This window comes from Vulpes lagopus, chromosome 2 (assembly GCF_018345385.1).
Source record: "Vulpes lagopus strain Blue_001 chromosome 2, ASM1834538v1, whole genome shotgun sequence".
Classification (NCBI taxonomy): Eukaryota; Metazoa; Chordata; class Mammalia; order Carnivora; family Canidae; genus Vulpes; species Vulpes lagopus.
Genome location: NC_054825.1, coordinates 30474859 through 30502450, shown reverse-complemented (window position 1 = coordinate 30502450; position 27592 = coordinate 30474859). Strand labels below are relative to the sequence as shown.

General features: G+C 50.8%; 2 protein-coding genes and 1 long non-coding RNA gene across 4 annotated transcripts in view; 2 read left to right on the top strand and 1 right to left on the bottom strand.

Annotated features, from left to right (window-relative positions):
* The window catches only part of UBTD1 (ubiquitin domain containing 1), a 56639-nt gene extending 40163 nt beyond the window's left edge, over positions 1–16476 (top strand). The window contains exons 1-3 of one of the 2 annotated variants that reach the window (XM_041745485.1): positions 1201–1333; positions 13848–14075; positions 15363–16476. In XM_041745485.1, the coding sequence (XP_041601419.1) occupies positions 13901–14075; positions 15363–15748 (561 nt within the window). In that variant the 5' untranslated portion in view covers positions 1201–1333; positions 13848–13900 and the 3' untranslated portion in view covers positions 15749–16476. Of the gene's footprint in view, positions 1–1200; positions 1334–13847; positions 14076–15362 lie in introns of those variants that run through there. The other variant, XM_041745484.1, reaches the window with a different exon arrangement.
* Positions 16477–17953: 1477 nt separating this feature from the next.
* ANKRD2 (ankyrin repeat domain 2) lies at positions 17954–27232 on the top strand. The gene is given in 10 exon segments (XM_041742490.1): positions 17954–18043; positions 18045–18137; positions 21544–21645; positions 22409–22567; positions 22698–22805; positions 24311–24409; positions 24734–24832; positions 25854–25952; positions 26045–26143; positions 26932–27232. Coding segments are annotated over 10 exon segments (1083 nt in total). The 5' UTR covers positions 17954–17968; the 3' UTR covers positions 27082–27232.
* LOC121483977 lies at positions 19385–22439 on the bottom strand. The gene is made up of 2 exons (XR_005985905.1): positions 20422–22439; positions 19385–19826 (listed from the first exon to the last, which is right to left on the bottom strand). It is a non-coding gene; the product is annotated as an uncharacterized LOC121483977 (long non-coding RNA).
* Positions 27233–27592: the final 360 nt, after the last annotated feature.

Genomic DNA, 27592 nt, shown 5'->3' with positions numbered 1-27592 from the left:
CCCTGGCCGTGTATCAGAATCACTGGGAGAGCTTTAAAACCCCTGTGACACTCAGGCCATACCCCAGAGCAGTCAGATCAGAGTCCTGGGGGTGGGGCCCAGGCAGCTGGCTTTCCGTGTACCACACTGCATTGCCTCCAGGAACTGACAGTCGAATACATGTTCCCTGCACACAATGCAGCGTGTGACCCGGAGCTGGTGTGGGATACTCATACGCATGAGGTCAGGGGAGAGGAGCCTGTGCATGGGGCCTGGTGGGAAGAGGGCTCTCATCCTGCATCCTGAGGGATAGAGGTCACGACCAGGCAGTGCTCGGGAAGGAAGCCAGGGAGGACACTGGCCTGACAGGGCTGGTGATTCACGAGCTATAGAGGAGGAAGGGGGAAGAGTGAGTCAGGCACAGCTGTGTGTGAGGCCTGAGCCCGGCTTGGGAGAGTGAACGTGCTTGAACGAGTTCCCTGTTGATCCACAAACAGTACGTTGTAGGTCTTGAGCTGTGCCACATGAAGCAGTGAGTAGGCCTTAAAAAGATGGGGCTCCCGGGATCCCTGGGTGGCGCAGCGGTTTGGCGCCTGCCTTTGGCCCAGGGCGCGATCCTGGAGACCCGGGATCGGATCCCACATCGGGCTCCCGGGGCATGGAGCCTGCTTCTCCCTCCGCCTGTGTCTCTGCCTCTCTCTCTCTCTCTCTGACTATCATAAATAAATAAAAAATTAAAAAAAAAAAATTAAAAAAAGATGGGGCTCTGGATCTCAGAGATGTCAGGCATCCCTGCGCGTGCCACACTTGACCACAGCACTTTGCATGGAGACTCGCTGGAGCATTTCAGTGTCTCTGGAAGCACAGAGAAGAGAGGTTAAGTGCTGTGCCCTGGGTCAAACAGCGTGGATCACAATAGAAAAAGACCCGGGTTCACCCCACTTAAGACACAGACCTAAAAGACAGTAACTTAGGCCAGTGCCCAGGGTAAGCTGGACTGTAAGTGACTGCTGGAGTCTAGAGAATGTAGAGCCGCAATCAGGGGCAGGATTATGGGGTCTTTTCTAGCTCCGGCTTCAGCAGTCCTGGGTGAACTTGTGACTGTTTGTTGTGGAGGCAGAGGGGTTGGTTCTCAGATGGAGGAAAGCAAGGGCCCAGTGGACCTTGGCACTGGGCAGACCTCGCTTGGGCTCTTAGGTGAGTCAGGTTGGTTGAGGAGAGGGTGAACAGGATGGCAAAGAACCCAGAGAAACCACGGAGGAGGAGAGTCTGGAGAAGAGGAAAGTATTGGCCCCGTGAAAGAGGCTGTGACTTGTTCTGTGTCGTCCCAGAGAACAGAGCCAACGGGTTTCAGGTCAGAACAATAATGTTAAAAATAATAATGGCAGAAGCAATTCCAGTGACCATAATAATTGCCTGCTCCATAGCAAGTATGGTGCCAGGGTGTGTGTGTGTGTGTGTGTGTGTGTGTGTGTGTGTGTGTGTGTGTGTTTTCAGTGAGGAAACAAGAGCCTGGTGGGACTAGGTGCCAGGGAGACCATACCAGAAGTGTTATTACAGATAATCTTGACTCTATTAGCTAACTTAATATGTATGTACATATTTTTAATCCTCCCAACCTCCCTACGAAGTAGGATGTTACCTCTCCCTACTTCCCAGGGGAGGAGAATAGAAAGCTAAAGTAGTTGACCTAGAGTCACTTAGCTAATTTGTGATGGAGCTCATGTCCAAACCCGGGTCTGCCTGACAACCAAACTCTGGACCTTCGGCCTCTGCGTTTCTCTGTTTTGCTGCCTGCTGCATAGCTGATGCCCAGTGAAGGGCGACTGTGAGATGATTAACTTTCTTACCATTTGGCCCATCTAACCATGCAAATAAGCTTCTTACACTAGAAATGCGCACAGGGGCTGGCTTGCCCCTGGCAGCAATGTTGTGTGGGACAGGAGGCTGGTCTCCATCACTGAGCCCCCAGCCAGCCACGCAGAATTAGAGTCTGTGTTTCTAGAGACCTGGGTGCACAGTTAGGCCACACTGTCCGGGAGGGCCCAGCTCTTAGATTCCATTTGCCTCTAGTGGGAACTAGAGGGTCAGGCCAACTCATAACTCCTCCACACTTGCCCCCATGTGGGTTCTGCTTGCTGCTTTCCTGTTAGCGTATTTGTCATCTCTCAAACTCGTGACATTTTAAACTTAAAAAAAAAAGATTTTATTTACTTATTTATGATAGACATAGAGAGAGAGAGAGAGAGAGGCAGAGACACAGGCAGAGGGAGAAGCAGGCTCCACGCTGGGAGCCCCACGTGGGACTCGATCCTGGGACTCCAGGATCCCGCCCTGGACCAAAGACAGGCGCCAAACCGCTGAGCCACCCAGGGATCCCCAACATTTTAATATTCTAGTTGTAATTCTGCTTCCACTGGCAGTGGAGTGGTTTTATAGGCAGAATTCGCTTCCTACCCCTGCTGCGCACATGCGCATACACACACATACACATGTGCAAGAGCTGTGCGGTTTGGGACAGTTCACATCACCTGTCAGGGCCTGTCTCCTCGTCTGTAAAGTGAAGAGGCAGGATCCCTGGGTGTCGCAGCGGTTTAGCGCCTGCCTTTGGCCCAGGGCGCGATCCTGGAGACCCGGGATCGAATCCCACGTCGGGCTCCCGGTGCATGGAGCCTGCTTCTCCCTCTGCCTGTGTCTCTGCCTCTCTCTCTCTCACTGTGTGCCTATCATAAATAAATAAAAAAATAAAAAAAATAAAGTGAAGAGACTAGACTAACCGACTGTGAGGTCACTCCTGGCATTCAGAATGCTGCCATGCTCTGGGACCCCTGTCCTGGTACAGTGGCGTGTGTCTTGGTAAAGTACTTGTTGCACTTGACACCCAGTGAGAGGGAGTCTCCGGTGTCAGAAGTCAGGCTGTGCCATTCGGCCTCCGAGCACCTGGCTGCCGAGCCCGTGGGGACTCTCCCTGACAGCAGGGCTGTGGAAAGCACAGTGGCAGAGATGACCTGTCTCTCTTCCCTGGAGTCCTGAGGTAGCAAGAGGAACTGGCCAGATACCAGAGACCTTTCTAGCAACCTCCGGAGAGTTTCTGTTTTATTTCTTAGCCACAGTTCTCCGTCTTCTGCCCCAGGAAAAATGCTCACCCTCTACTATGCAGGCACACAGGGAAGCAGGCACATGTTGAGCCCACTCTTTGTCCCTGTCAACTTTTTTTTTTTTTAATATATTCATTTTGTGTTTTTTTTTATTTATTTATTTATGATAGGCACACAGTGAGAGAGAGAGAGAGAGAGAGAGAGAGGCAGAGACACAGGCAGAGGGAGAAGCAGGCTCCATGCACCGGGAGCCCGACGTGGGATTCGATCCCGGGTCTCCAGGATCGCGCCCTGGGCCAAAGGCAGGCGCCAAACCACTGCGCCACCCAGGGATCCCTGTCCCTGTCAACCTTAACCTCATTTAACCCGTCTGTCCTCCTGCACCATGAGGTAGAGACCAGGAGTTCACTGCAGCAGGATTTTTCAAAGTTTTCAAAATCACAGCAACTTTATGGGGGGAAAAAGGGTAGTAACCTTTCATTCTCTTAATTGCATAGTGGTAATAAGCATTATTGACTTGGCATGATTGCTAATTACAGTAGTACTGCCTTTTAAGCATCGGGCAAAGTAGGATCTCTGATCCTCACAGCAGTCCTACGAGATGGAGGACTGCAGATGGGAACACCGAGGTTGGAATGGTGAGGTTGCCCTCCCCATTCTCACAAGGCAGTCAGTCCCTGAAACAACACCCCCGCCCCCATATCTGAAGCTCCCATGTGAGTGAGTAGCCACATTGGAGAGAGAAGGTTTGTGAATGTGTCTCTTTAGTCATAATTACCTATAATCTAGGTTGCCAGAAAACACATGTAATCAAGGTCCCTTCTAGAGCTGATAGCCCTGGAACCATTCACGTTCAGGCCAGGACTTTGGTGCACCCGGAGCAAACATCAATATGTGGTGAAGATAGGAATATATTCACTACAAGAAAGGAACTGGCTGGGGCTGGGCTGGGCCGGAGGGGGGTGAGGGGTGGGGGCTAGTGGTGATTATTTTAAATTCCTATGAACCTAAAACAAGGAGAAGTATAGTGGTTTCCCAAATACTCGATGTTTAACTCTACCTGTGAATCCCAGCCAGCCTCAGAAAAAGAGCTGTTGGTTGTATGGCAGGTTAGATCCCAGAGTAGATCCTTAGGATTTGGGAGTTCTGTTTGTAGTTGAGATCAGACAGCCCAGAACTTTTCTACCAGGGAACTGGATGGGGTGGGGGGTGGGGGATGCCTGGGGGGAGTCAGCTCAGGTTAGGGGAAGAGTTGGTCAGTGCCTGGCTCTGGGATGCAACCTTCACCCTGCCTGGGGCCTGGGCTAGAGGCACGAGGCAGAGAGTAGATATGGACCCTGCTCCCCCTAAGTTTACCCCAGTAAATGTGTCTGTTGTGTGCAAGCACGGTGAAAGCGTATACTGTCTCCACAGTTATGTGTGCCCCCTTGTCCACACCCACTGCCCCAGCAGGGGGCCTCTGGGCAGGTTTATTTTTCTTGGCTGCACCTTTCTCTCTCCAGTTGCCAAGAAGGTTCCAGGCCCTCGCTGGGCATGGTTTCTGACATCCAGCCCATCTTCCTCCAGTGGGTTTCTTTTGTATATACCTCAGGAACTAGTCTGTTCCCTCCTGGACTCCCTCCATTCCTCCCCCCGTTCTTCCTAACTCTCCTACTTACAGGAATTTCTTCCAGACAGCTCCATCTGCTCCCCCAACTCAGATCCTGCCTCTCCCCCCTTGAGTTTCCCCTACTTTTCCAAAACTGCCTTGCTCACTTCACTCACTGGATAAACAGTTATTGTGAAGTGCTGCATGCCAGACCCTGGGTGGGCCCACAGACCCCAGAGAGAACCTGGAGGTGGTCCCAGCCTCAGGGGAGGACAAGCAGAATCATCACAGAGAATTGCAGTAGCTCTGTGCCCAGCGTCACCACAGAGCCTGGTACAGGGCTCCCAGAGAAGCCTTGATTCCTTCAGCCCTGCCCAGGACCACCTGGGACCAACAGGACCCAGGGGGTGATACCGTTTAGGAAGCCTGGTTTGTCACTTAGCAACTGTCTCCACCCCTTCCCCTTCCCTGAACCCTGGAGCTGGGTGTGAGGGAGGGATGGGGAAGAAGGCCCCAGCTACCAGAGCTGGGCCAGCACTTTCCCTTCGAAGGTTACTCTGGCTCAGCTCTGAGGGTCATCCTGGGCTAAGTCTAACTATAAATACCACGCTTCCTGAAGGGATTACCTGGGCTCCACTTCCCCCACCTGCACCCCTCCCCAGCTGGGCTGATCCTTCTTCTGGGGCCTGCTATTCTTTCTGACCCATGACTCCCTCCACCAGGTGCCACACTTCAGCCTCATCTCACCAGCCCCCTGCATCCCAGCTGTGCCTATCAGGGTGGGAGGGGAAGAAGAGATGTTCCAGTCTGCATCCTGACCAAAGGGCCTTTGCAGCCCAAGATGTTGGGACAGGCAGGCCTTTGTCCCTGCCTGGAGCTTCATCTCTCACACCAGCTAGAGCAAGCCCAGACTTGTCCCATAATCAGCACTCCTGGGAAGACACCGTGGGCTCTGTCCCCAGAGTAGGGGTCTGGGGATGGAGCTTGGTAACCATGTGGAAATAGAGCTTGGGGATTGCTGACGGTATAAATAGGGCTGTCTCCTGGCTTGGGTGGACTGCCTGTCCTGGGAAATCTCTGGTTCCCTTGGCTGGCCTCAGATGTCGTGTCACTTCCCAGTGGCTCAGTTGTGCCAGTCCCCAAAGCCACAATGAAGACCTCCTGAGGCATGATACCAAGAGGCAGAGGGACTGCCTAGCTTGTCTCTCGTGTAGACTTTTCTCCTGTTCCCTCCCACCTGCCCACAGGTGCTCTCAGCCGTGATTCCTCCACCAGGCTCCCGACCCCATTCACTGGGCGATTGTCAGCTCCATTTTCAACTCAGCAGACACTTGTCGAGAACTGGCACCAGGCCAGCATGCTGTGAGGCCATGGGGTGTTCAGAGGCAAGCCACCAGGAACCTGTCCTTCGATAGGTTCTCGAGACTCCCCTCTTTAATTCAGTCATTCTGAATTAAACAGTGTGAAGCAGGTGGTAGTAGTGTGCACACACACCCAGGCTCAGAGACACACAGCAGCTCCAGGTAAATCGGAAAGGGCCTTTGGTTGTGCTCTCCAACTCTTTACAGTGCCCTCCCTTGGGGGTAGTATCGCCAGACACCATTCATTATGGAGACCAAACCACAGGTCCACCATCATTATCCTCCCCCAATCCAGACCGCTGTGCCCTCCTGCTCTCTCTCCTCTTACCTCTCCAACTCGGCGCTCAGCAGTGACTAAAGAGGTGATCCATTGAACTAACTTACATGAAGGTGTAGATGAGTGTGCCACTTCCACTTCTGTTCTCCTGTGTTTACAAGTGGAGTTCTTCTGTTGGAATCAAGCGTATACCCCAGCCCGGCCCCTATGTTTCTGAGTCCAGTGGGTCTGAAGTAAACCCTGGAGCCTGCCTTTCTAACCAGCACTTCAGGAGATCTTAACACAGGTGGTATGTTGAACAGCCCTCTGAGACTCCAGCTTTGCCTCTGTACTCAAAAAACCTACATTCTCTGCTCAGTCACAGATATCTTGCTGTTCCCTGTCCACCATTATCACAGAAAGTCGTGGTTTTCATGGGCGTTTTGTACTTCCCCATGCTGGTGTGGACTTTGACTACAGAATGATCTTTTGTTGTTTGTTGTTGTTTTAAAGATTTTATTTGGGATGCCTTGGTGGCTCAGCGGTTGAACGTCTGCCTTTGGCTCAGGTCATGATCCTGGAGTCCCTGGATCCAGTCCCACATTGGGCTCCCTGCATGGAGCCTGCTTCTCCCTCTGCCTGTGTCTCTCTGCCTCTCTCTCTCTGTGTGTGTCTCATGAATTAATAAATAAAATCTTTTTTAAAAATCTTTTTAAAAATAAGTAAAATAAAGATTTTATTTATTTATTTATTTGACACACAGAGGACAAGAAGGGGGAGTGGCAGGGAGAGGGAGAAGCAGGCTCCCTGCTGGGCTCAGAGCCCCACATAGGGCTCAGTCCCAGGACCCCAGGATCATGCCCTGAACCAAAGGCAGACACTTAACTGACTGAGCCACCCAGGTTCCCCGATCTTTTGTTGTTTTTTAAATTTCTCTTCTGTCTTCATTAAAGATAAGGTCCATTTGTTTTACTCTGTCTTTGACCTGGAGCTTATTTAGGACAGGTAGAGACATAAGTAGAAGCCACTAGATGCTCCTGCTTGGAAACCAGCAGCACCGGCCCTGCCCCTGGACAGTTACCCAGAGCTGCCAGTAACTAAAACCCTAGAGGTTGTGGCCCTTGGGCTTTGCAGCTCATCACCACTCCCAAAAACCCCTCACTCGGCTTCACAAACCCTTCCTACTTTTCTGTAGCCGCTCCCTGGAACTTTACATACCCTTTTTTCTTTGTTAACAACTTTCATTGTATTATTCTTATACCGAAGTCATAAATGCCTTTTAGGAAACTTGGAAAATATAAGCAAAAAAGTCTTTTTTTCACTAGTCATTGCCAATCAGCTCTAACCACTGTTACCATTTTGGTGTGAATCCTTCCATTCTTTTTAATATATATATTTTTCACATACTTTTTTAGAAACAGGAGCTGGAGCACAGAACACTTGCTGTTCTATAACCTTTTTTCACTGTTTTGTGGACATTTCTCCACATTAGTCAGCATTATAGAGCGGCTGCCACAGATGCACAGATTTTATTTAGCCTTTCTCCTGCTGGCATACATTTAGTTTGTTTCTAGCTTTCCCTGTTTAAAATTGTGTCGAGTTAAACAGCTTCATAGATGAACCTTCACCACATACTTGTAATTATTTTCTTAGCATACATTCTTGGAAACCGAATATCTGAGCCAAAAGGATGCACATTTTTTAGTTTTTTGGTACCATACCAAATGCCCTCCAGAAAGTTTGTACCAATTTGTGCAGCATATGAGAGTGTTCACACCCTTTCTACTGCCCAATGTTTTTGACTCAGCTAACTATAAAACATCGTGGTTTGTTTTTTTTTTTTTTTTTAAGTAACTGAAATTAAAAATATTCATCAGTTTGCTTTTATGTTTGGATTAAAACCTTCTTTTTCAGTTTTTGTCTGTATCTTTGCCTAAATTATAAGCATCAGACTGTAGGGATCCAGACATTTTGGCATGTCTGTTACACATGCTTGCCTCCGGTCTGGAGAGTTTTGCTGGATATTTTTATGCTGTATTTGACTCAGTGTTGGAGGGAGCCAGCACCTGGCCCAGAGGTGCTGCGGCTGCCCCCTGCTGGCTCTGAAGTGCCATGATGGCTGCAAAGACAACTTGGCTCCTGTGCCCTTTCCTTACATCAACCTTCCCTATTCCCCGCACCACCCCCACTCCATTCTGATATTTTCTAGTGTCTTCCACCTGAAAGGGCCAGCATATAAGATGAGGAATTTTTAAACCATTGCATTCTTGGTGATTGCAGGTGCTGTTAATATTTGCGGATGCACACTTGCATTGTGTCCCATTTGTGGGTGGGTCTGTGATAACTGGAAAGCATTCTGCTGTCCACGTGCAGGGGAGGGGACTCTGAAAGCCAGATATATGAGCAAAGCATCCCTCAGGTGATGACTTTGAAAAGGGGATACCATGGGGCTATTTTTAGCTTAGGAGACAGTGAGAGGCATGTGTACGTGGTTATACCTTAGGAGTCCTGATGTCACAGTCCAACCTCAATTGTCAGGAATAGAGCCAAAACCTAACCACTTGATGGGACAGAAGTTAGGGGGTTCTGAGCAGGAACAACAGATGCCCTGAAGCTTAGTCTCTTTCTTCTTTGGGAAGCCTCTTTCTTAAAACTGGATGCTCTCGATTTCAAAAGTACTGACAGGCTTTCTCAACCTCAGCAGATTAGGAGCCCATTAGCTGGGCCTGACCTCTACCTATAGGAGCCACAGGTAGGCAGGGACTAGTAAGAAGTGACATCTGGCCAAGAGGAAGGAGACAGGAAAACTATAGAAATCAGCTCAAGAAGTTTGGGACGTCTGGGTGGCTCAGCTGTTGAGCAACTGCCTTTGGCCCAGGGCGTGATCCTGCGGTCCAGGGATCGAGTCCCACCTCAGGCTCCCTGCATGGAGCCTGCTTCTCCCTCTGCTTGTGTCTCTGCCTCTCTCTCTGTGTCTCTCATGAATAAATAAATAAAATCTTTAAAAAAGAAAAGAAAAAGAGAAGTCACCGAGTGGAGGGGCAGCCCCACACGGCCCACAGGTCCCTGAGGGTGTCACTTAATGACTGTGAACCCTGGTTGATCAGAGTTATTGCTAAAGGACCAGAGAGAGAAGGGGTCAGAAATCATGAAGCAGAGCTATTTCTTTGATCCAGTTAAAAAACCCCTCTGGACCAAACTTTCACAAAAAACATCCAGACAGAACTATAATCTGTCTCTCCACTGTGTCCTTTCTCTTCCACGCTTAAGCCCCTGATTGATCTGGTTTTAATATTTGTGGCTGGTGTGAGGAAGGATTCTGTTTTGTGTTTTCCTATATGGAGAGCCTGTAGCCCTAACAGCATTTATCAGTAGTCCCTTGTGAAGAAAAATCTTGGGGCGCCTGGGCAGCTCAGTCAGTTAAGCATTTGCCTTCAGCTCAGGTCATGATCTCAGGGTCCTGGAATCAAGCCCTGTGTCAGGCTCCCTGCTCAGCAGAGAGCCTGCTTCTCCCTCTGCCCCTCCCCCACTCGCTCATGCTCTCTCTCTCTCTCTCTACCTCAAATAAATAAAACCATTAAAAAGAAAAAAAGAAAAAGAAAAACCTCCTCTGTTTCTCCTCTACTGATCACACAGAATGCTTCTGACGCCAGTTTTATGGGTATTTTTCCCACACCAATTCTCCCAATTTTCTGTGGATGCCAACTGGTATCCTACAATTCTATTCAATTCTGATGCCACCTGGAATCAGTGCACGTGTTAAGGGTTCATGCCCCAAGACTGCCCCAGCTTCCAGTTTCGAGTAGTGAGTACCCAGGTTACCCACAACTTCTGTCCAACTTGGCTACAAATCAGAGGTTCCCATGACCTCCCCTTGGGTTCAGTAATCTGCTAGAGTAGCTCAACAGTACCCATGAAAATAGTTTACTTACTATTGCTGATTTATTACAAAGGACATTTTAAAGGATACAAATAAATAGCCAGATGAAGAGATCCTATGAGGGGACATTTCAAAGTGTCCCAAGCACAGGAGCTTTTGTCCCAGACTTGGGGTGTGCTACCCTTCCAGCACATGGATATGCTTACCAACCTGGAAGCTCTCCAAGCCTCATACTTTTGGGATTTTTGTGGAGGTTTCATCACATAGGTATGACCAGTTATTAACTCAGTTTACAGTTCCTCTCTCCTCACCAGAGAATGGGGGACAGGGCTAAAAGTTCCAAGCTTTTCTTAGAGCCCACCAAGAGCCACCTCATTAGAATGAAAGACACTTGAATCACCCAGGAAGTTCCAAGGGGTTTGGGAACTCTATATCAGACAGACATCTCTATCACTCAGGAAATTATAAGAGTTTTAGCAGCTGTGTATTAGGAACCAGATAAAAGACCGAATATTATCAGAAACCAGGGGCAGAGGCCAGTGTGTGTGTGTATATATATATTTCACATCCATCTTACATGCACACACCATCTGCAATGTTCCTGCTCATTTTAGTCATGTTTCTGTATATGCTGGGTCTATTTCTGGGCTCTCTGTTCTGTGCCATCAGCCCATTTATCTGTCCCTGTTCTAGGACTGCACTCACTATAGCCTTATAATCCGTGTTGGTAATGGTAGTGCAGGTTCTCCCACTCATCCTGCTCTGGGGTGGTTTTGTCCTTCTATATAAACTTTAGACTTGCCAAGTTCCTGGAGGGGAGAGGAAAAAAGCTTCCCAGTTAGGAATCTTAGTGAAATTGCATTAAATCTATAGGTCAGTTTAGAGGAAAATAGACATTTTTTTTTTAAGATTTTATTTATTTATTCTTGAGAGATAGAAGGAGAGACAGAGCCAGAGACACAGGCAGAGGGAGAAGCAGGCTCCATGCACCGGGAGCCCGACGTGGGATTCGATCCCGGGTCTCCAGGATCGCATCCTGGGCCAAAGGCAGGCGCCAAACCGCTGCGCCACCCAGGGATCCTGAAAATAGACATTTTTATGATCTCTTTGAATGCATCCTGGGCCAAAGGCAGGCGCCAAACCGCTGCGCCACCCAGGGATCCTGAAAATAGACATTTTTATGATCTCTTTGAATATTGTTTCGTCCCCCTTCTAACTGTTGTATCCTTCTGGAAATTCTGACTTAAAATGTTAGACCCTTTTTTTTTCTCCCCAAGATTTTGTTTATTTATTTAAGAGAGAGAGACAGAGATGGTGAAAGAGAGCAAGAGCAGGGAGGAGAGGGAGAAGTAGGCTCCCCACCCAGCAGGGAGCTTGATGCAAGGCTTCATTCATCCCAGGACTCTGGGATCATGACCCGAGCCCAAGGCAGACTCTCAACGGACTGAGCCACCCAGGTGCCCCAAAGTTAGAACCTTTAAGTTTCGGTTAGTATGTTTTTCATTTCTAGAAGTCCTGTATGGTTCTTTTAATTTCTCCTTGGTCATTTTTTATACATCTATTTTTTTGTTCATATTGTTAAGACTCACTTATTTCTTAAACTTGGTATTTTGTAATCTGTGTCTGATAAACCCCATATCTGAAATCTTTGTCTGTCTGATTCTTCCGTCTGCTGTTTTTGCTGGCTCTGGCTCATACTGCCGGTTTCCTTGTATGTTGTGCTTAAAAAAAAAAAAAAAAAAAAAAAAAAAAAAACCTCTGACCTTATCATTTATTTTCCTTGGAACTTTATCCTGGGAATTCTTTGAGGCCTGGTTTAAAGTTGTTTTCCCACAAAGAGGATTTGCATTTCTTTCTGCTAACCCAGAAGCCCTTTAAATTAAATGTCTGACTTTGAGAGTTTGCTGCCTGCACTGGTGGCAAACCTGCAGGAGGGCCATTGTGGATTCTGTCTTGATCTAAGGTGGGATCCTCACTCTTTCACTTACTGTGTGACCTCAGGCAAGTCATTTGATCTCTCTGCCTGTCCCATCATCTGGGGGAAACTCTAAACCTTTAGGGCCTAAGGCTAATTGTGAAGCTAAAATGGGACAATGTATATAAGTACAGTGCTTGCAGGGTGTTCTTTCCCACAACTGGTAGGCAGTGGATGTCATTGTATTCCCCTGAGGAGCCCCCTCTCCTGCCCCATCCAGACAAGGCAGCCTTGGGGCTGACCTCAGCTTTGGTTCTGCCTCTTGCCTGTAGAATCTGAATTCTAGGGGGAGCTGAGGGCTTGAGACCTTTCTCCTGTGGCAAATTCTGCGCTCAGCTTTGAAAGGACTGAGCCTCATAGAGCCTTTGAGAGATGTTTCTGGCCTCCGTCTTAACTTGTCTTGGAAGTCATTTGGGGCCACGTAACAAGAAAAATGACATTTAGCAGAATTGTTTTCATCTTCAGATGCCACAGGGGTTTTTTGGTTGCCTGCTTATGGTTTTTTCAAAAAAATATTTTTTGTAACTATGTGGTAGACAATTCATTAATGACAGACATTGCAGTTTATCATGTTTAATCATGGGAATATACATTGACAGTAATGTAAGTATAGAAAGAAACATATTGGCATTAAAAAAAATGTGAAGTCCTTTCTGTAACAAGGAATATAAACAAATAAATGTAATAGTCTGAGCTTAGCTAGGGCACCCGGGTGGTTGGTTAAGCATCCTCTGACACGTGATTTCAGCCCAGGTCATGACCTCAGGGTGGTAAAATCAAGCCCTGCTTTGGGCTCTGTGCTCAGCAGGGAGTCTGCCTGGGATGCTCTCTCCCTCTGCCCACCTTCCCACCCGCACCCCTGCTCGTGCAGGTGCACGCTCACTCTCTATCAAATAAATAAATAAGTCTTTTTAAAAAGTGATATGAACTCAACCATATTGAGAGAAATGGGGGGAAAGGAAATCTGCTTCTGTGTCAACGGTGGTTATTTCTGAAGAGCGGAGTTCTTTTTTTTTTTTTTTTATTCGTGAGAGACGGGGATAGAGAGGCAGAGACACCAGCAGAGGGAGAAGCAGGCTCTATACAGGGAGCCTGACATGGATCTCGATCCTGGGACGCCAGGATCATGCCCTGGGCCGAAGGCAGGCGCTAAACTACTGAGCCACCCAGGGATCCCCAAGAGTAGAGTTCTTGAGTCATTTTTTCCCCGGTGGCAGCATGGCACAGACAGCAGTGAGAGGGTGGGCTTAGCATTTAGAAAGTCTTGTGTGAGATCCCTACCCGTGTGGCCTCAGGCAAATGATAGGCTCTTCAGGTCTCAGTTTGCCCATCTGCTGGGTTTTGCATACGAGATGAACAGCAGTGGGTTTAAAGTGCTTGCCCTGCCCTATGAATGACCACCATTATTCTCACGCATTGACATTTTTGGCAGGTTTTTAAGAATAGTGAACGTGTACTCCTTCATAATCAAGGAAAGAGGCAATATATGCAGTGTTGACAAAGATAGTTTGCGTTCCCAGGCTGGGTGTGTGCAGTCTCCAGACTCTTCCTTGATGCCAAGAAAGGACCCCAAGACCTGAATATTTAGGAGCCACTGCTGGGAAGGGGAGGGATGGGGGAGGGGGGGTGCTGGCAGGGAAGGGGTGGGAGAGAGGGCTGACCACAGCCTGGCTTTAGAGGCACTCAGCCTGTCCCTTCCATCCTGCTCAGGGCGCAATGAGCCCCTGAAGAAGGAACGACTGAAGTGGAAGAGTGACTACCCCATGACTGACGGGCAGCTGAGGAGCAAACGGGATGAGTTCTGGGACACAGCACCTGCCTTTGAGGGCCGCAAGGAGATCTGGGACGCCCTCAAGGCCGCCGCCTATGCAGCTGAGGCCAACGACCATGAGCTGGCTCAGGCCATCCTGGATGGAGCCAGCATCACCCTGCCTCATGGTGAGTGGGAGCCACCAGGCTGCTCAGGGTGGAAGAGAGCCAGTGGCCAACCACACATAGGGAGTTTTTATCCAAGCTGCTAGGTGGCCAGAGTGGCATTTGCTTGTTCATTTAGGCAGCCCTTACTGACCAGGGGTGGGGGCACAAACAAAAATGAGACACAGTCCCTGCTCGTCTAGTGAAGGGATAGAAAGACACCAGCCAACCTCAAAGCAAGCTAGATGAAAGCAAGATAGAGCTGCTCAGGGTACTTTGGGATCACAGAACATCTGAGGTACTAACCTTCTGTTGGATGTTATGTGTTGGACACTGAGCTAGAAGCTCCTACTATATTATCACATTTAAGTTCATAACAGCCTTGTGGGGCCATGTAAAGTAGAGAATAACAATGGAAGTCTAGAATCACAGACCTGGGTTGTAACAAATGTCTCTGTTTTTGGTGGTGTGCCCCTGAGCAGGGAGCTTCTCGATTTTAAAGTCTCAGGAACTTACAGCTGTAAAGTGGGGATACCCATCTCATAGGATGGTTTTAAGGACTCAGCAAGATATGCAAAACATTCTTTAGCCAAGTCCCAGCACTTAGTAGGTGCTCAAGACACAATAAATATACTACTATATGCAATACATAGTACAGGAAGGAAACTGGGGCCCACCAGGGGATAAGCCATGAAGAGCGGGGCCCGTGCTTTCTATTCACCCTTGTAACCCCAGCAGCAAGCCCATATGTTCAGGAAAGACTTGTTGAATGAACAAATGGAACGTTTCATAGTTTGCCAGCATTGTACAAGCCAGTACCTGGTAAAGCCAAGATGCCAGCCCACATCCTCCCGATTTTACCTTGAACTCCCAGCTCTCTGTCCCAGAGACACCTGACTGTAGGGTGGGTTTGAGGACTGTGGGATGCCAGAACAGGTGTATTACTTTGCTTGGGTTGCTATTACAAAATATCACAGATTGGGTACCTTATTAAACAACAGATTTATTTCTCATAGTTGTGGAGGCTGGGAAGCCCAAGATCTAGGTGCTAGCTGATTTGTTTTTTGGTGAGGGCTCTCTTCTTGGCTTGTAGATGGCCACCTGCTTGCTATGGCCTCGCATGGTGGGGAGAGAATGTGCCTCGGTGTCTCTTCTTATAAAGACACTAATCCTATTGGATTGGTGCTCCTCCCCAATATGAGCTTATTTAACCTTAATTACTCCCACATGGGCCCCTGTCTCCAAATTACAGTGACATTGGGGGTCCCGGGGGTCCCCAAGCAGACTCTGACTGGCCCGGTCCTCACACAGGCACCCTCTGTGAATGCTACGACGAGCTGGGCAATCGCTACCAGCTGCCCATCTACTGCCTGTCGCCGCCTGTGAACCTGCTGCTGGAGCACACTGAGGAGGAGAGCCTGGAGCCGCCAGAGCCCACGCCCAGCGTGCGCCGCGAGTTCCCCCTGAAGGTGCGCCTTTCCACAGGCAAGGACGTGAGGCTCAGCGCCAGCCTGCCTGACACAGTGGGGCAGCTGAAGAGGCAGCTGCACACCCAAGAGGGCATTGAGCCGTCCTGGCAACGGTGGTTCTTCTCCGGGAAGCTGCTCACAGACCGCACGCGACTCCAGGAAACCAAGATCCAGAAAGATTTTGTTATCCAGGTCATCATCAACCAGCCCCCGCCACCCCAGGACTGATGAGCCCGCGGACCCCTGGGAAGAGAGGCCATGGAGGGCTCTGTGGGGCTGAGAGGCCCTCCTGGCTGAGCACTAAGTCCCCCCCCACCCTGCTGCTGCCTCCGAGTGCTGTTACTTTCTTCAGGGGCGCCTCCTGCCGTGTGGTTGCTGAGCAAGCCATGAAGGGACCCTGCCTCCCAGGGGCACTGTGGGCCACCAGTGCCCCACACCCAGGAGGCAGTGCTGCCACACACAGGCTTTGCCAACTTGGTCAGAGAAAAGGCACTCTGGGGCTTTCCACCCTGCCTCTCTCCCGCAGCAGGCTCGAGCCACAAGGGCCAGCCCGGAGGCCCCTGGAGCCCAGATCTGTCATCTGGTGCTGCCGGCTGTGCTCACTCCGGTTTTCTGCTCAGGGTCTGAAGCAGCTGCTGTCCCCTACCCCTGCCCCCCACTCCCTGACTCTGCCCTGGGCCCGGTGCCAGTCCCCTGGAGGGGAGGGAATGGCTCGTGAGCCCCAGGGGCAGGGAGCCTGAGGCCGGCCTCTGCCTCTCCCTGCCCCCCAGCACAATTGGCAGAGATGGGGTGGGGGTGTGGCTGGACGGCTGTGCTGTTGTGGCGGGGGTCTGCACAGGGCCATCTCCTGGCTGTAACCCAAGCGGTGGGGGGGTCTGCAGCCTGGTCATGGCCCACAACAGGTCCCTGTGTACAGACATATCTGCATATTTATCAATAAAGCCTTTTGCTCCTTCCTTCTCTCTTGCCTAGCTTTGACTTTGGGTTCCCCGGAAGCTCCGTGGAGCCCCAGAGCCAGTTCTGGTGTGGGAGCAGGTCATAGCAGAGAATTCAGGGGAGCCTCGAATTACTAGTATTCCAAGCCCTGTGTTCTTACACGTCCTCAGAAGAAACACTTAACCCCTGAGCCCACTTTGCTTATCCTTGATGTAGAGACGATGCTGCTTGCCCTGTCTCTTCCCTCAGTTGCTGGGAGGATTAAATGGAATAACAGATGCGAAAGTGCTTTGAAAGTAGAGGCAGCATCTTAGGAAGGTGGCCTTAGTAATCTGCTGGTCTGCTCGCGTAGCAGGAGGGGGCTGGCCGCCTGCTCCAGCCCCTGAGCCCGGCCCTCAGGACTTGAGGTGTGTGCCAAAATCCTGGAGATGCTGTGCCGCACCCTCGGTGATGTGAAAGGAAAATCTCAGACAAATTTAGACTACTAGCATGTGTCAGCTTACCAGCAAGGGAACGAGAAAGAAAAAGGTTCTGACTTCCTTTGGGAAAAGTGTGCATATCATCATCCTAGGAGGACCTCTGATAAGGTGGTTTAGCCACACGAGGCACATGAGCATTACAGAATTGCAGAGCTGTAGCGTCTGTGGCTCATTGGCACGTTAAACCTGGGTCATGACGACCCAGGGCTCCCTCCCACAATTCTAGGTGTGGAGTTGAGCAAGTTCAAGTCTGCTTTTTCTCGATTGAGAGTTTTTTCCTTCTCAGCGAGCGGGGCCAGACCCCAGTCAGGGTGGCCTGACAAGGAAACCAGGAGGGAAGGATCAGAAGGAGCTGGTGTCCCTGTCACCTGGGCTCAGCACTGCACTCTGGTGGCTTTAAGGTGGCTTCCTGACACCCTTCTTGAAGCAAGAACTTTTTAACTTTTGGAGAGGCTTCGTGAGACCTACAGACAGGTGGGTCAAGGTTTGTCAGAGGCTAATGAACATGCAGCCACATACAGCGATGCCTCGCTAGGGGGCGCTGCGGGACCCTGGAGAGGCAAAGGCCTGCGTGAGCTGCAGGCTAAGAGGGAGGCACCTGCTCTTACTCCTGCCCACCACCTTCGCACTTCAGCCCAGACATAGAAGTGTCTGCCCCACTCCCGAGCAAGCAGGGCCTGTTCACAGGATAGCTGGGGACGCAGCCCACAGTTGACTTTCAGTTCCCCTCACTGGCAGTGGAGTTTCCAGGCGTCCAGCAGGTGGCACTACCATCAGGGTTGGGGGCAGCCAGTGTGTCCTTTGTGCAGTCCAGCTGCCGCGGCTAAGGCCCAACTGGATCCAAGCACTCAGGACAGAGGCTGGGCAGCTCCTTCCTGCAGCTCTGCTTTTGGGACACTGGGCCCTTCAGCTCCAATAGGCCAGGGGGTGAGGCTGGGGGGCAAACTGTCCCTGTTTCCCCTAGCTCGCTGGGGCTGCCCGGGGTGAAGGTGACAGGTGGGGGAGGCAGGTGGAGAATTGGGCCGGTGAGCTCATGGCAAAGGCGCCCAGCGGGGAGGGGGTGGATGCCCTGGCTTATAAAGCCCCTGAAGCCCTGTGGCCTGCAGAGGGTGGTTATAGACAGCACCATGGAGGGCTCTGAGGCAGTGCAGAGGGCCACGGCACTTATCGAAGAGCGGCTGGCGCAGGAGGAAGAGAATGAGGTATGGGTATGGTGTGGGGACCCAAGGGGATTCTAAGGAGATCCAGCTCTATTGTTAAGGGAAGCAAGAGCCTGGCTGCCACATCTTCAGTGGGAAGGAAGGCAAGTGTCCCCAGGGGCCCGATGGCTCCATTCCAGCCCAACAGTGCTCCTGGTGGAGGGGGTTGCTGGCAGTGGGAGACTGGAGCTTCCATCCCAAGAACTGAGAGACAGTGGGGCGGGTGAGGCAAGCTGGGCTCCTGAGATCCTGCCACCCAGCTGGGCCTCGTGGAGGCAGGCCAGGCTGCACCAAGCAGGACAGCTGGGGTGCTACCTGAGAATGTGGGAGTGTGGGCCCCCGAGATCTCCCAGCAGCTAAGTGGGAGGCTGAGATGGGACAAACTCCCAGCATATGGTCCCTGAAGAAGGATAAAGACTGGGAGCAGAGCGAGGAAGGGGTGCTGGGAAAGGAAGCGTGGGTTTTCCCTAGACTACCAGCCGCATGTGGGGAAGCTTTTGGAGCATGCAGCTCTGGGCAACTGCATTTTCTCTGGGATAAAGAAGTGGGGGAGAGGAGAGTGCAGGCTTGTCTACTCTTCATTCTATTTAAATTAGTACCTGACTTAGAGTCTCCTCTACCAAGTGCTGGGTGCTGTGAGGAATAAGAGGATCAGTAGGGCCAGCCCCTACCTCCTCCTTACCGGCAGCCCTACATTTGTTTTAGCCAGCACCTGTCAGGTGCACAGTCCACTAAGAAACAGGCAAAGTGAGGGGCGCCTTGGTGGCTCAGTCAGTTAAACATCTGCCTTTGGCTCAGGTCACAATCCCAGGGTCCTGGGATGGAGCCCCACGTGGGGCTCCCTGCTCAGTGGGGAGCCTGCTTCTCCCTCTCCCTCTGCCTGCTGCTCCCCTTGGTTGTGCACTCTCTCTCTCTGTCAAATAAAATAAATAATAAATAAATAAATAAATAAATAAATCTTAAAGAAAGAAAAACAGGCAGAGTGAAGTAATGGTGAAATAGAGTTGTTAAGTCAGAAGTGAAGGGGCACGTAGGGTAGGTGAATCACTCTGACTGTGGGTGCTCAAGGACTCTTGGGAACGCGTCGGCATTTGAGTGGGGCCTTCAAGGCTGGTGAGTGGAGACCTGGGAGGGAGGGCATTCTGAGCGAAGGAAAAGATAGGCACAGAAGTTTGGGTGGGTGACGGTGGGCCTGTTCTGAGAAAATCTGGTAATAGGTAGGGGCTAAGGCTGGGCATAAACCAGAGAAGGCCATGGAAAAGAGATTTATTCTGTGGGCAATGGGGAGCCACAAAGTGCTGCTGAGTGAGGGCGGGTGGTGCCATCTGACCTATTTTAGGAAGGCAGCTCTGACAGCCTGAGAAGGACATGTTGGAGAGGAAAGACTGGCCCTAGCAGGAATGGGAGGGAGGAAACAAATCACTTTGGAGGTAGGATCTGTTCAAAAAAGGAGTGACAGAATGGGGGTGAGGAAGAGGGAAGGAGCAGGACTCTGGTGGGGGGCAGGTTTTGGGGGGAAGAGCTGGGGCTGAACCTGCTGAGTCTGGGCTGGGGCACCTCTGGATCTCCAGGAATGCGACCTGCCCTGGTGCCAGGCAGGTGAGTCATGCTGCTGGGCCATTTCTGGAGTGCTGCCGCTGGACAGAGGCCTTCAGCAAGGGGACACAGACCAGTCCTCATCCATTCATTCACCTAACAAATATAGCAGCAGGGCTGTCAGGGCGCTGGGTGCTCACAGAGCCGGTCTTCCCACCAAGTGCCTCCTACATGCCCGGCACTGCGCTAAGCACTGTATGGCCATTCTTTCATTTAATCTGTACAAAAATCTGCAAAGTAAGGTGGGAGTTTGTTTTGTTGTGTTTTACCAACTAACACCCAATCCAGTAAGCATTTATTGAGTACTTACTGTATGTCAGCCCACAAAGACAAATCTAAAGCAAGGGACCACAGAGTCTGGGTAAGGTATGAATGAGCATGAGAGCTAGTTGTTCCCACCAGGCCCCAGTCCAGCAGGGTTCTCAGAAGGGAGCCTCTGTCCAGCCTGTTCCCCCTTCTTGGCATGGGAGGCGAAGGAGAGTCTGGAAGCCCCTGGTTTGGGCTCTGTTGTGGGAGCATACTAGGACTCATCACTGAAGACTTAGGGGTAGGCAGAGATGCTGAGCGCCCCCTGTCATGACCCATTCACTCATTCACTCATTTATTCTCCAAACATTCACTGAGCACCTGCCGTACGCTAGGCCCTGTCATAGGTGCGAGGGTTACCAAGACAATTATGACCCAAGCCCACCTTCTGTATGCTCCATGAGGAACCCAGCCAGGGTCCCACATGCAGTAGTAGCAGCAGCCCAAGGTCATCCTTGTTCCTGGATGAAGATGCAGTGTTCCAGGTGAGGCCAGCACTGGGGATACCTCAAACCATTTAAGCCCAACACAGAAGGGAGCAGCCAGTGGGCAACAGAACCTCCCAAATAAAGACCTGGGGAACCAGCCCTCAAAACAACCTTGGAATAGAACACTAGAGCTCAGTGGTAAATGCAAAAGGCAGCTGAGAGCTCTGTAAAGGTGGCCAGCCATTCCTCCCCAGCTGTCATCTGGGCTCTTCATCCTTTACCTGAGTGAGAATTCCCAGCACACAGGGCCTTCAGAAATAGGGTGCCAGAGCTTCACAAAAAGTGGTTTCCTTTAAAACAGAGGAGGAGGCCATGAGGAAGTGGTCCAGACAAGTCAAAACTACAAATGGAGAGGAGACTTGGAAAGAGTTTCACCCATATAATTACAATAAGGATAAGGTGAATGCTAAGAGTCCCTTCAAACTGAAGGCTAGGTAGCTGTGGCTTCCATCCCTCAGATTTCCTGACAAGTTTCCAGCTCCAGCATTTCATGGAGCAGTAAAATCTGAGGAAAAAAAACTTGGTATCTGACAGAGAGTTGCCAAATTTTTGTACTGACATGTGACTATTTATATAACTATAAACTCTTACCATAATCATTTCATCAATGTGAATTTTTAATGGCAACAAAGAAATCATCATCATCATCATCATCATCACCACCACCATCATCTGGGTGCTTTGAAAAGTGAATATATTTAATTTCATGAACACGCATTCTGGCAGCCCTTAAATTTGTTTTGCTGAGGACTGAGAAGCCCTTCCCTTTTCTGCCAGGTAATGCGGCCATCAGTGGAAAGGTATTTGAACTGACATTGGCGTTGGGGTGAGTTGGGGAACCATGAGCTTGGTTCTGGCCAGGGGCTCTCCAGGACCCATCAGAAGTGGGGCTCAGAAGGGCTCTGAGGTCACAGTAGGAGGTCCTTGCGATCTCCTTGGAGTGGGTTGGGAGAGAGGCTACCTGCCTCCATGCGTGCTGTAGGCAGGTCCTGGAGCACCTCCTCTCTTTGGCTCACCAGAAACTCCGAGGAAATGCCCAGCAGAAGCTGCCCATGGACATGCTGGTGTTGGAGGATGAGAAGCACCAAGGAGCTCCGAGTCTGGCCTTACAAAAGGTTAAGGTAAGTGTGAGAAGAACCCAACCTCTGTGCTCAGGGGACAGGACAGGCAGCTATGGCTTTGCTCCCTGTTATATGAGAACCATCATCTCAGCCCCCCCAACCCCCAGGGAGCACGCTAGCCATACAGAATCTCGGCCCCACCCCAGACCTGCTGAGTCGGAATCTGCACGTGTATAAGATCCCAGGGGATTGATTCACTTTGGAAGCCCCAACTGATGGGGTAGCAATACAGCAAGGCACCATGCTGGTGTCAAGGGCCTCAGGGACATTGTATGTGCTAATTGGAGAGGTAAGAGGAAAGTAGAGTTTCCAGAGCACTGCTGTGGAGGATGATCCCATAGGATGCTTATCTGAAGGTCATCAACCAAGCCGCAATAGAAGTTAACTCTGGGAGGAGGGCTTTGTCTTCATACATTTTGTTTCTGTATTGCTTTTATGATCACACCACACACACACAAATGAAACTGCATGGAAAGCTGGGGATTCAGATTCCATTCTGAAGGCCTGGGCTGAGGTTACCTCTGAGATTCCCTCATCCTACCCTTCACCTACGTGAAGGTTCAAAGCTGGGACCCTTAAATCTCCCCTTGTCCCCTGATCCGAGCTGTCTGTGTCAGGGTCGCATCTGCTTCTCCTGGTCCTGGGCAGGAGAGCTAGACTTGGATTCTCTCTCTCCTGAGCAGCTCTCCCTATCCTCCTCCCCCAGCTTAGCTCAGGGGCCCCAAGGCCCCAGCGTGGGGTTTGATGAGCCACCTCCATGCAGGGCCAAGAGCGCGTGCGCAAGACATCCTTAGATCTTCGGCGGGAGATCATCGACGTGGGCGGGATCCAGAACCTCATCGAGCTGCGGAAAAAACGGAAGCAGAAGAAGCGGGAAGCACTGGCCGCCGCCCAGGAGCCACCTCCAGAGCCCGAGGAGATCGTAAGGGTCTTGGGGAGGACACCTGTGTCGGCAAGCGGTGGCGGGGGGGGGGGGGGGGGGGTGCAGGAAGGCCGGGAGGGCCTCTGATCACTGCAGGGCAGCCGTCTGTGACGGGATTTATGTTTTCCAGACTGGCCCCGTGGAGGAAGAGACATTCCTGAAAGCCGCAGTGGAGGGGAAAATGAAGGTCATTGAGAAGTTCCTGGCTGATGGGGGTTCCCCGGACACCTGTGATCAGGTGATATTCCTACCTGCACCTGTTCCTACCTCCCTTTCAGAGTTGCCGCCCCCACTCCAACCACTTGTGGGCCTGTTTGAGAACAGGCATTGGGTGTCCTTTGGGAGGAGGGCCCTTAGAAGAGCTGGGATATCCCCTTGCCTGTGCAGGAATTTATCTACTATGTCCTTCGGCCTTTTTCAACTTGAACTACCTACAGGGTAATAAATGTCATGCGGTCTTTTAGGGAAGAAAGAGAAATGGAATTAAATAAAAAGAGCCCAAACCAAGAATTTGGGGCTCGAATCCCCTCTCTTATCATTCCCTAGCTATGTGACCTTCAGCTAGCTCTGTGCCTCAGTTTCCTCCTCTGTAAAATGTCCTGCTTCCCTCAGAGCATGTCATGGGGATTAAATGGAACATTAATGCCTCAATTAGCATTTACTGAATGAAGGAAAAAACTATAAAGCAGATGCTAGGATATGATACTATTTTTTATGTTGCATTGTATAATACACTTCCTTTTAAAACTTACTATTTTATTGTGGCAAAATACATATAATATGAAACATAACATGCCACTTTAGCCATTTTAAGTGTACATAGCAGTGGCATTAATTATATTTACCATGGCATGCAACCATCACCATGATTTTCAAAACATTTCTGTCACCCTTCACACTTTTTTGTTTTCTCTGGTACTGCCTCTTTCACACTTGGCAGGGTGCTCTTTTATACTCCTATCCCAGGATTAAGCAATTTACTGGTCACCTTCAGCCTGCATCATATGGACTCAAACTACATGGCCTTTCCATTCAATGAGACTCGAGAGTCTCACTCCTCTCCATCTTTCCAAACACCTTCCATCTCTGAGCACCCTGCCAGGTGCTGGCAAGTACAAAAAAGGAAAGACCAGGGTTGGGAGTAGAGGGAGACTGGCACATAACCAGATCTTTAGACTACTACGGGAAGATATGCCTCATGGCCTGAGTTTTTCAAGAGACAAAAAAAAAAAAAAGAAAAAAGCTGAAGTTCGTTCTTTTCTTGAATTAGTCATGGGTGTGGACCTCTCCATTCTGGTTCTGGGCTAGGCACTCAAAGGAAACAGAGTCTAGTAAGACTTGGCCTGCCTTCCAACACCCTCTCATTGTAGAAGCTTCTCTGGGTCCCCTGGGGGCAAGCTTGGCCTAGAGATTTCAAGATAATGGCACTTGAACTGCCCTGCTTCTTGAAGGAGGAGCAAGAATTCATCAAGCAGTCATATGAAGTGAGGGCAAAAGGGGCATTCCCAGCAGAGGGAACAGCCTGTGTCAAGATCTAGCTTGATGTGCCTGGGGTGGGGGACAGTAAGGTAAGAGTTCCCAGGGCATAAGAGGGCTCCTAGGCTGGTCTGAATAGAACATGAAGGAACTGCCAGAACATGGAAGCTATGGGCACCCAGCACAGGGATCAGAATGGAAAAGAGGTAAGGCCTGGGTCTCAGCCTGAGGCCAGAGATCAGGCCCTGACAGTTGCTCTGGGGACAGTTCCGCCGGACAGCACTTCATCGAGCTTCCCTGGAAGGTCACATGGAGATCCTGGAGAAGCTTCTGGAGAGTGGGGCCACTGTGGACTTCCAGGATCGGGTGAGCAAGAGAGCAGGTGTTGGGTGGGAGGTAGGAGGTGGGCCCAGAACCAGTAGACCCCCTCTCCCTGCAAATCTGTGGCAACCTGGGACACACCCAGGCTTCCTCCTGGCCAGCCCCAAGTTCCAGTGGGTTATATGGCCTGGGGCCATCCTCCATAAACCTGGCTTGGACCTGAGGGTTCTCCTGCTCTGCCAAGTCCATTGCCTAGGCACAGGGGTGCCCCTGCTCCTGCCCTGCCCCCTTTCCCCTGATTCCTCCCACCCTATTGGTTGGGGTCCTTTTCCCTAGGCATTTTCTCCCCTAAAGCCCCATCTCTTCTAGCTGGACTGCACAGCCATGCACTGGGCCTGCCGCGGGGGCCATTTGGAGGTGGTAAAACTCCTGCAAAGCCGAGGAGCAGACACCAACATCAGGGATAAGGTGAGGCAGTAACACTCACAGATATTAGGGTGGTTGGAGAGCGAGGGCAAAGGGCAGAGAACAGAAAAGCCCTGGAAGCAGGAAGGTAGTGAGTTAGACTGATTTCTAGAATGCTTACAGAAACCAGGGAGGGCTCCTTACCATCCCCTGTAGGACCTTGGGGACTGCCATCAGGGGTGGGAGCAGGAAGGACCGAGGAGAGGTGAAGAGAAGAAATCCATAATTTAGGTAGCTTTGGCATTGACAAAAGATGTGGGATTTGTTCATCCATGCAATCCTTCATCATCTTTATCTATCTGTCCATCCAGCCATCCACTCATCTGTTCACTTGTTTATTCATTGGCCATTTTTCCTTTTTTTTTTTTTTTTAAGATTTATTTATTCATTTGAGAGAGACAGAGAGAGAGTACAAGCTAGGGGGTGGGGCAGAGGGAGAAGGAGAAGCAGATGCCCCACTGACCAGGGAGCCCAATGTGGGACTCGATCCCAGAACCCTGGGATCATGACCTGAGCTAAAGGCAGATGCTTAAATGACTGAGCCCTCCAGGCACCCCATCCACCATTTTTCTATTCATTCATTCCTTTGTGTGTAACCTTGAACAAGTGACAGCCTCTGAGCCTCTATTGCTTATCTGTCAAACATCTTATAGAATTCTTATATAATTAGATGGGAAAATGTATGTAAATTATTTATTCAGCATAAGGCTGATGTTTTGTCAGCTTTTGCCATGCCCGTCACATAGTTACTTCTGAGTAAATGGCATCTATTATAATTATTAAAAGAAGGGCAGAGGAGTGAACAGCTGCTCACAGCTGGGTGAGAGGGGAGCCATAGAAGGCCTCCCAGAGGACATGGCATGTAATGCTTCCGAGTTGACCACTGGATAGGATGGCGGAAATGGTAGCATTCCTAGTCTTTGCAGGGCTCAGGCCTTGGCATTAGGACTTGGGGAAGGGATTAGGCTGGAGTACCACAGTCTAGGCCCCTTCAGCCAGCAGTTCTCACTTCCTCCCCACACAGTTGCTGAGTACCCCCCTGCACGTGGCAGTCCGGACAGGGCATGTGGAGATTGTGCAGCACTTTCTATCCCTGGGCCTGGACATCAATGCCAAAGACAGAGTGAGTGTCCAGCTTCCCTTCTGCTTAGCCATATCATGGGGGCTCCCCTACATGCCCCCAGGGGCCATAACTGAGTGTCACACTGGCTCTAGGAAGGAGACAGTGCTCTGCACGACGCTGTGAGGCTCAACCGCTACAAAATCATCAAACTGCTACTCCTGCATGGGGCTGACATGATGACCAAGAACCTAGTAAGTTCATTCATTCCCTGATTCAGTAATTAGTGTGTATCCCTTCCCAAGGCTCTGTACTAGGCACTCAGAGGACAGAGAAAACTGAGCAAGACTCAGCCTGCCCTTGGAGCACATTCATAGTGGAGGTCTCTCTGGGCCTCCTGGGAACTTGACGCCCACACACCTCCTCAGCTCTTTTGATGTTTATCTCTGTCCAGAGTGCAAGTGCAGAGAAACAGCCTTAAAGGGCAGTAAGAGGACTTCCCAAAGGCCCCCAAGTAGATCAAAGGGGGTTCAAATGTCCAGGCCCAGGAAGGCCATAATCATGGAGGAACATAGCTGGAAGGAATCTAAGCGCTTGGTTGGCATGACCACTCCTACCTAGCACATGGTGTGGGCCTGGAGTTCTCTAAGGGTCCTACGCCCCTAGTCCAAGCTCTTCTTGGGGGCCCAGAGAAATCACAAAAGAGAGGGGAATGGGAGGGTCCCCCTAACTCAAGAAAGAGGGATATTATCCTAAGGGATAATAGGAAAGTCAGGAAGATACGGGGAGGATGTGAGTAGGGGTTTCTCAACCAGGACATTATTGACATTTGGGGCTGGACAACTGTTTCTCTTGTGCATTATAGGATGTTTAAGCAGCATCCCTGGCCTCTATTCACTAATTGCCAGTAATTCCCACTTCCCTGATGGTGACAACCATAGACATCTCTAGATATTTGCCCCTGTTTGGAACTCCTGGTATAGATGAGGGAATGTCCCGGTACAAACTTCTGAACAGTGATCAGATCTCCTGGTTCCCCCAGGCAGGAAAGACCCCCACGGACCTGGTGCAGCTGTGGCAAGCGGATACCCGGCAGGCTCTGGAGCATCCGGAGCCCGGGGCAGAGCAGAACGGGTTGCAGGGTCCTGTCGAGAGTGCACAGGAGACCCCCCAACCTGTACCAGCCCAGTAAACATCTGCCCAGGCCAGCTGGGCACCCGGGCTGTCGCCCTGCGTGCAGCCAGGGGGTCATAAGAACGGCCCCAGAGCTGAGGACGCTGCCGTTCCTCCGTGGAGGACCCGGGACACCCACAAGCTACCGCAATAAAAAACAATAATAATAATAAAAAAATTTTTTAAGTCATTTTTGCAATTGGTCCTGTTGGTTTCTGTTTGTGTCTGAAATGTTTAAGAATGAAGGAAAACCGAGCGAGGGTAGGCTCGGGGAAGAGGCCCACTTGCAGCCCTTTGCCCCCAGCCCTGTCGCTTTTCCTACCGAGGTGTCTTCTTCTTTCCTGCCAGCTGCCCTTCCAAACCCCCCCGCGCGGTCACTGGTCCCTGCACCCCTCCTGCCCGCCCCCCGCCCCCCAGTGTCCCGGGGACCGCTGCCCCGCGGGGCTGCGAGCGCTTCGGGGGAGCAGGCCGGGACCGGGCCCCGGGGCGCGGGGCGGAGCGCGCGGTTCACGGGCCGCCGCTGGGCAGGA